Source organism: Acanthisitta chloris, unplaced genomic scaffold (genome assembly GCF_000695815.1).
Source record: "Acanthisitta chloris isolate BGI_N310 unplaced genomic scaffold, ASM69581v1 scaffold23735, whole genome shotgun sequence".
Classification (NCBI taxonomy): domain Eukaryota; kingdom Metazoa; phylum Chordata; class Aves; order Passeriformes; family Acanthisittidae; genus Acanthisitta; species Acanthisitta chloris.
The window spans coordinates 96,059-105,449 of record NW_008673504.1 but is presented as its reverse complement, the minus strand read 5'-3'; the positions used below and the strand labels follow the sequence as shown (position 1 = coordinate 105,449).

General features: G+C 37.8%; 1 protein-coding gene across 1 annotated transcript in view; it reads right to left on the bottom strand.

Moving 5' to 3' along the window:
- Window positions 1-377: 377 nt before the first annotated feature.
- LOC103802517 (dystrophin-like) overlaps window positions 378-9,391 on the bottom strand; it is a gene marked incomplete at its 3' end in the record, with an annotated part of 103,606 nt that continues 94,592 nt past the window's right edge. The window contains exon 12 of the mRNA XM_009074999.1: window positions 378-438. Coding sequence (XP_009073247.1) covers window positions 378-438 — 61 coding nt within the window. The remainder of the gene's footprint in view (window positions 439-9,391) is intronic.

Genomic DNA, 9,391 nt, shown 5'->3' with positions numbered 1-9,391 from the left:
TATGTGCACTGGGAGGTTAAAAAACCCCTAGTGTATCACATTTGCCACAGCAATTCAGAATGCTCTCTTTTTTTTTGGTTTTGCAAAGCCTGTCATACATACTGTTCAGTGGGCAATGGCACAAATGAAACTATAATCCAGATACAGTTTGCAGGTGATTTACAGCAGCATAGACCCAAACAACTTACAAATCAGTGCACCCTACTGTGTTTTCAAATAACTAGCACACTTCTGTGAAATGTATTGCATGCTTTGCACCTTTGTGTCCTTCTCATTGAGACACCAGAGGAGCAGCTCAGGAAAATCTAAGCAAATGACTAACTATCCTCTCCAATGAGAAGTGTAAACCGCTGGAATGAATGACTGTTTATACTCACTTGATATAATACGGCACTTTGTTGGGTGAGATTGCCCTCTCCCAGGGGCCTTGGACAGAAGCTGTTAACAACAAACAAACAAACAAATAAATCAATAACTGCACACATACATCGATACATACACACATACCTAGAAGAGAAACATGGAGGTAAACAGGAAAGACAACGTTAATCTCCGGAATTACAATCTGACCCCTTGGTACAGGTCTGTTTGCTCAGCTGCCCATGAAGGCAGAAGGATTAACCTGCTGTTCTGAAATTTCTGTCCTAATCTGAGAGGAACTGAACTCATTCAGCTGCAAAGATAAATATGAAACCCCTCTTGGACAGCTGAGCTTACAGAACAGATATGAAACAGGGCAAGCAACTCATCTTTCTGGTGTGTTTTTATTGGGTTCCTCCTGCTAATGTCTTTGGGTTTTCTTCCATTTCTTTCCTTGGGTGGACACCACTTCCCATCTTCACAAACAGAATTACACACTTGTTTACATTTTATGCTGAGTGAAGTTGCACTGAGAGATCATCTAAGAATTCTGCTTATTGTTGACTTTTTCTAGTGGTAAGCATTTTTATTTTTATTTCTCCACATTACTAACTGTGCCTTATTGCCTTCCAATAACAGCAAATAATGGAGAAAATGACAATGTTATCATAACCAATAGAGAGGAAATTATATTGTGCACTCTTGGCTATCACAGTGTTAAATGTCAATATCAACGTACATCATAAGGAAAATATTTTGTAACAAAGATTTTTATAGACCTCATTGTGGCAAAATAATCGTAAATTATTTTTATTAGAGGTTTTATTAGAGGCAGAGATAATTTATAGATTAGGCCATAATCAGGGAGATACTTTTTTATTAAGAGTTTATCTGTCAAAAGCAGTAGAGCCAAGAATTTTCTTTCTTTATTGTAATAATTAAAACAAAAAAACATATGGAAAGTAATATAGTGGAGGAAAAAAAAATCCTGTTTGCTTCACCCAGTGTAACCCTTCTTTTCAGTGACCCCTGCTGTTCACGAAGGAAAGCAATTGTTACCAAGACAATTAGTAATTAGCTCCTTGATCATCTGGGTCCAAGCATTACTTTCCCTCTCTTATTCAAAATAGATACTTAAAAAACACCACATCCGACTGCAGGTACTTTAACAGAGTCAATAAATCACAGCCCATACAAATAATAATTACCAATATACACATTTCATATATATTGTACCAGATTCACAGAAGTCAGTTTGTAAGGTTTCTTAACTGTGGGGACTGGTATTGTCTGAGGAATAATTTGACTCAGACTATACTAAGTTACAACGTTTGAAAATAAAATACCCTTCAGTGGTAACTAAAAATTGCCCTTCTTACATATTTTTCTCCCAAACAGTTATTAATATTCCCAACGGGTATACTACCAAGCTATAGTTCTTCCACTTTCAGATTCTTTTTTAATTCAGTAGCTACAGGACAGAATAGACTGTTGTGTATTTTTAGGAAGGTGTATTTCTCCTGTTGCTTCTGAATTAATCTGGGTAAGAGCTTTGCAGTCATAACTTATTATCACAGAATCTCACACATGACAGTCGATCCATTAGAAGAGGAACAAATACTTTTGCTTTCATGAAAGCAAAGTGCTATAGGAATAACAAACATTTCTGTGATGTTCTGCATAATTGGATTTAGTGTTCCTTCAAGAGACTGCTGTGAAGCTGTCTATAACACCCTTTTGGTTTCCTGGATGATTGTAACCTTGCCTACCTCTGAGTTGACAAAATGTGCAGTGCTTTTTACAGCTCTGCATAGAGAAGAATCATTTCATCTTTGGCAGAGACCCAGGAGCTGAGAACAGCTGTTTCTTATCTCTGCTTAGCAGTACAGGTTTACATTACAAAGTCAGTAGAGGTAAATGGTTAAGACCATTTTAGTAGTCCATCTAACAGTCTTGGTAGCAAAGACTTTTTTATGTGATGCTCTAGTATCCCTGTGAGCTGCAGCACTCAAGAAGCAAACATCTCCTGTTTGCTGAGAGTAATTCAGAAGTGTTTTATCGTTCGAGCTCGCACGGCCTAAGAACCATCACCATACACCCAGCTACTTGCCATGTTGTTGCCTGAAATTTAGTACTACAACAAAATATAGGCTGTTTGAAGAGTGAATTTCAATCTCCTTATACTTTATTTGCATTGATAGACATTTTAATGGTTACCTAATTTTGGAGTTTTATTTCTTCTGTAGGTGTGCTAAGAGCTGAGATTGTTCTGCCTATTCACCTCCAGTGCTCTTGCCAATAGACCTACATTCTTATTTGGCTGAATGTATAATGAAACAGTGGCATGCTGGCTCTCAGCTTCAGTGGTGTTTTAATCTATGCAGGGATCTGAATGAAATATTAAATAGGACGATAGTATAATTTTTTTCCTGTGTTGATACTACAAAAAAAAAAGCTCATAAATATTTCACTTTAGCACTACAAACATAATGAAAAATACATGTATGTTTGCTAATAGTAAACTATTTCTCCTTCAGCTATTCAAAGAGTAAATTTAGTATGTCCACATTTAAATGTTACTCTCAGTGGCTCTTATTTACATAGTCAGCTCAGACTTCTAGTCACCACACAGGCAGGAGCATATGTTTTCAGTTCTAAACACAGAGAAAAATATTTTGACTCTTATTTGTCACTAGGGAGTTTATAGGACAGAAACCACAAAGAAGCACCATGTAAGGCACATACACTGACATAGATCTTCTCAATTTCTTTTTTTTTTTAATTTGGCAGAAAAGAATTTTATTTATTATACATATGCCTTTCAACTTCATGGCAGTTAAAGCTGAGCTCATTTTGAGTTGACATTGCCCTGCTCGGTGGCCACAGTGGCTGAAACTCAGCAAGGTGCTTCATTATGTTCCCATTTCACATTTTAATAATGCAAAGAATTCTCTGATTCAGCCTATAAACCCTACCTGCATGGTTTACATTGTTCTACATAGTATTATCATCATTAATATCTTAATGCAAACATAGAGATAGGAGATTATTTATTTATTCACATAAAGTTTGTTTTCATACCAATTATTCTCACTGCAGCAAGGTATGGAGTCGTTGGTTTCAGATAAAGGCAGGGAGGAAGAAATAATGAAACTATCTTTGCATCTGGAAAGACTTTGACTCCCCAAGAATCAGAAGTACACATCTGTGTAAGCTACCTTAACTTTTCAAAGCAGATACGTTGAGTACTATATTTCAATTATTTTCAAATGACACCATTATAAATGAGAAACTACTGCTCTCCACAGACTATAAAGAGCTCCTGCATCTCCTCCCCAGAGGACATGCTAAAGCAATGTTTCCCCAGCACCATCAGTCCCTGATCCTCTCTGGCAGGATGCCACCTCCAGTGCACATGGCTGTGTGACGGGGCACAAGAGAAGTGTTTGCATACTCCAAGAGATCCTTTGCAAGAAACGTCAGGACACATCTGTAAAAAAATTCTTTTCACCCCAGATGTATAGAGAACTGATTTCTGAATGAGGTGCATTTGTTATTGAACCAGAAGTGCCTGATGAACTATCAGACCATGTTGTGTAGCACCAAGGCTAATATTGTACCGTGTGGTTAAGAATCTCTTGTCAGAATACATCGACTACACAATTTAGAAGTGGAAAGACAGAAACATGAATCAACCCCCATCTTTCATAAGGACTACACAGCACGAGGTCTGTTCTGCTCTGAGCCCTAGCTGCACCTGGAGATGGATTCACGGGCGTTTCAGAGACAGAGCCCATTCTCCCCTTGGATTCTGCCACTCCTAAGCCCAAGCAAACACCCATCACTTCCCTGGAACTCTAGCAGCACCGTCTGCTGCTGCAGCACACGTGCAGACATTTACTGAATATACCATTTTTAGAGCACTTCTAACCAATTTGAAGAAGGGATTATTAGTCATTAAAAAGTTCAGCACATGATCAGGGCCAATGACGACAGTCATTTTACGAGAGTTATACAAGAGACCCTTTCATCCTGCATTTCCTGATGAAACCTTTATGGCCAACTTCAGATTTCTCATCTGCAGCTTGGGGTCAAGACTGTATCATAAGAACCAAATAATGCACACCTTTAATCATGAACAGTGTTCCCAGAAGTTTCCAAATGCCACTTGTAACATGAAATATAAAATCCATCTAATGCTCATTGTCTTAAATGTCATACTACTGTAAAATGGCAAAAATACAACCATCTACTTGTTTAATACCAGAATACTGCATGAAACACAGCAATGTGATAGAGTCTGTAATGAGCCACATACCCCAAGTTACAGGTAACTTCTGTTGCACTTTTACGCTCTAAAAGTGAAATCTCTAAAATGGATTGATCAAATGAGGTCAGAAAATGGTCTAATCAAATTAGTGGTGATTTTTGGCAAATGAAATGAGATAAATAGAAAATTAAATCTTTAGTAAATATTCCATGTCTCACATTGCAAAACTGAACAGAAAAATTAGATATAATTAGATATAATCTATAGTAGATAGATAGATAGATAGAAAGAATATGCCAATTGTATCCCAGTCCTGAAGCCTGAGGTCAAAGGAAAGTCCCAAACTGAACACAACATACAACTCACAATGACATGGATACACGGTTAAATTCATCAGAATTAAACTTGGAATTGTAAAAAATGAAGTAGTTTTCGTTGGATTCACAGACCCAATGTTACTTCAAAATGATTAGAAAATTTTTTGGGGAACAATGTGTCTTAGCAACATAGTAATTTAGAGAGTGGACAAAAGTATAACAGACAATAAACCATCTTTTTGAGTCTTATACCCATTAAGAGGAAAAAATAATATTTGATTACTTGCAAATTATTTTGCATTGCAGAATACAGACAATCTGCCAATCAAGGATAAATTACAGAAATTAATTAGGCTGCAATAAAAATATAAGATAGCATTTTTCCTAACCACCTCCTCCAAAAAAATCCCTCTTTGCTTTAAAATAAACATTATACAGCATTTTTTAATTGATGACAAATGAAAACCAAGAGGACAAAAGAGAGATTTAGAATGGGCTATTTTTAAATACCATTCTAAGATATTTTCTACTGGAGGTCTTTCTTTGACAAACACAAGATATTAGTTACATGGAAAAAATGTTTGCTTCTGGGTAGAGAGAGGGGGAGAAAATCATCATTTGAAAACTGATTTTATAATTTTGTTCAAAAATTTGTACCCCAATCTATTATAGTAGAAAGGGTCACTTAGCACAATGTGCAGGAGAGAGAAAAATATATAGCTGGAATTCCATAAATCCTATTTTCCTGTGACTCAAATAAATTATTAAGATTCATGGAGAGATTCTCTGTGGGTTTCCTGAGAATAACACACAATTAAAAAAGTAAAGCCCATGAGAGGAGGATATGTGACCTTTAGACATACTTCTGCTGTAAAATTAATTCCACTAATTTTATTCCAAAAGTAAACATGCAGATATTTTTGCAAAATATGCCAATGGTTTATTAGTCTTAACGACCTTTGGCAGTCAGGCCAAGGCTAGCCCTTCTAAAAGCTGTAGCAATGGCCATGATATTCTAAACAAGAAAGGAATGGACTGAAGATGTTTTCTCCTGACTTTAAACCTAATTTACCCATCACATAAATCTTGAGGTTAAATTGGTGCCCAGTGTTCCTAGAAATTCAGCATGATAATAACAATGGCAAGACCTGTGAAGTGAATTTGGTTTTGTTGGCACCATAATAGTTTTTCCTTTTTCAGAAGCACATGTAGCCATTTTGCATTTATACAAAAGTAGAAAAACAGTTTTCTAGCAAGAAGATTACTCTGGCTAATATGACCATATTTAAATTCAGTAATAAAATCCCTTTGCTTTCAGAGAGTCCTGAGAGTTAGGCTGATTCTTTTGTGACCACTTATTCTCTATCTTTATTCTATTAACTGGTAATATTTTCTATTTAAAGCATTCTATGTGATATCTAAAAATGTTAAATCTTTTATCCAAAAGACATGGATGAATGGACATGGTCTTCAATGTTTGCTTGTCTAAAGTGGTATCTGAAAGACAATATGATATAATGTATGCAGTGAGAAATAGGAGAGAAAAAAATACAGTTGCTAGCACTGGAAAACAGTCTATCAGCTGGATGGGTAAGGTGTCTAAAGAGTCATAAAGCCCTGTCATTTTTAGACTCAGGTGTCTCAATTAGCAGGACTTGCCCTTTAAAGATTTCTGCCTGTGCAAGAAAGAGCTTCACTAATCCTTGCTTTGCATAATAATCTACACCCTCACAGAGAAGATGGGAGATGTGAGTACTTGGCTACTCTTGCAACACGAAGGAATTCAGACCCACATCTCCAGTTTCTCAGGACAGTGGCCCAAATAACAGGAGGAAAACACAAAGGCACAGCAAGGAGAAAACAAAAACCTGGATCTGAAACTTAAGAACTCTGAGCTTATCCTGAGAAGAGATCTAGGTTATACAGCCCACTCCTGTGACCATATTTAATTTTTTAAGCAAGAGTTGTCTGATGTGAAATGCAGCAGACGCACTTGGATCCCTCGCTGCCGATACAAACTGTTGGCTTCAGCATTTGTCACCTTTCTGTTTCTGAATGAAAGCTCCTGGGACCTCGTTTCCCATTGAAGACAGCACTGTGCTTGCTTACAAGTCCAAAACTGAAAAGCATAGCTAGGTATCTCCAGGTCCTAGCACATCTTTATGTCTGGGAATTTAACAGTCTGGTACTGATGTATGCAGGCAGCAAAACCTCATAGCCTGGGAAATACAAATCACAAAGTGTTCACTAGGTGTATATCAGCCTTTCAGCCTTGCAAACCTAAATGTTCTTTCTGTTCCTCATATTTCCAGGTTATTCCTGTTGATGAAAGTCCATGCTTACTGAGCTTGGAACTCACAGGCAATGCCTGGAATCTTCCAGCCACACTCTTAAGTAATTGTCAGTCCTATCTTGAGCCCTATTTCACACAGTCACTTCACTGACATGCTAACAAATGGCTCATACTGGGGCTGGACAGTAAATTACAAGGTTTGCTCATGGTTTTAAAAGATGCAATACCTTTTTTTTCCTTTTTTTTTAGCAATCACAAGCAATACACATGAATGAACTATGCCATTAAAAACAGGATTGCTGGGAGGCTGGATAGCACAGCAAATGATATTAAAACCAATCTGACATCAATACGACCTCTCATTTATTACATCTCCCAAAAAAAGTAATAACTATTGTGACATATATAGGTGAGTCCCCCAACACGAGACAATGAATCCCACTCTTTGTAAGAGGCAGCATCACAGATAAAAACAAAGATGAAGTTGAAATAGTAAAATTATTCCAGAAGAGTCACTGAAAACTCTGCAGCTGGCATTATGTTTGAAATGTGCAGATACTCTTTTTCACACCTCAGTTAGTCTGTGTAGTTTCCAAATTAAGCACCATCATCCATGAAAGGATCACTGATTTTTTTTAATTACTTTGCTAAATATTTATGAGTTTCTCTTTAATAGAAAGGAGATCTTATTTTTGCTATTTTTTACACCCCTGATTTAGATCATTCTAAATTCATTGCTGTGACTGGTGGGAGCCTCTGTCCTTGGCAAGGAATGGAGTGAGGAGCAGCTGGATCCCCTGGAGATGACAGAGTGAGGGAAGTTTGGGGAAGCATGAAGGACAGATCAGAAGACAAGGACTGAGGTGAGAAAACCCAGTAAAAAGGTAGAAGGCCTGGAGAAAGGCAAGTTCATGGGCTAGCAGAAAAGTGAGGGCAGTTTTTATGATACTCATTTACAACTGAGGGCAGACCAAAGCCTTGATGGAGAGAGACACAAGTGCATACAATTCCTTTGTCACTGCTTTTTTAATTCCCAACCAGGAGACACCTGCATTATCCTGTGCCACATCACAAACACTGTCACCTGACCCTTTAGAGGATGAAAATGGAAAAAGAACATTGAACTGCATTAAAAAAAAATGGAGAAAAATTGTCCCTGAATTAAAAATGCTACAAGGGTGGATACTTGTTTTTTTCTTTTTTACTCCTTATCTCTCTAGCTCACACCTTCTTCCCATCTCTCTCAGAAACAGCTCCAAGAATAGCCCTTAGAACAGGCTGAAGTGCTTAGAAACAGGGACTACCCCTTGATTCCTTGCCCACACAGGGCACGACAAACATGGGGCTCCTGCCCCACTCCCCCATGCTGCTGGGCTGGATTTCCAACAGCCCTGTGCAGCAGAAACAGACTGATGACGCTGTAATTCTCTATATAAAGGAATAGCAAACACATGAAAAAAATACCACAGATTGCCAGTTCGTATTTATTTCTTGCAGATAGGAGAGAAATATAATTCAGCCACTGATTTTATGTGAACTTGACCACAGTACCACCCTTTTGGCAAAATCACTTCAAGGCAGATAACTCTAAAAGGACAATTTTTCATATAACAATACAAACACAGTTGGGAGCTGAAGATTATAACCTGCACCTTAAGGTGTGCAAGGGTGTATGGTAGAGGGAAGGTTGATGCTGAATTAGAGAGGATGAACTGATTATTACTGGTGTATAAACTAGGTAAGCAGCAGCCACTAGATTGCTTCTTTTCCTTACTGATCATAGCTTGCACTGATGTTATGTGTATCTCAGCTCCTCAGAAAAAAGTGCTCTGCAAGTTGAGCTTTTAAAATAAAAGAAGCAAAAGTGCTCTGATTCCTCTTTGCACTGCTGTTGCCACAGCTAGACTGACCAACTTGGACTCTGTTTGTACTGAAAGTTCATTTGCAAGCCATTAAATTCACCTTCATTTGACCTGCCCAATTCTGTCTGGCAACACTCAGGTTTGCCTTGTTCATCCCCCAAATACAGCTACAGGAAATACTAGTGCTGGACAGCAGAGCCTGTGGCTCTCTCTGTCCTGCAGCACTCTCTCTCCATAGATGTGCTTCCATTTGTGGAGGGATACAGCAGAGGCAGGACATGAAAAGCAT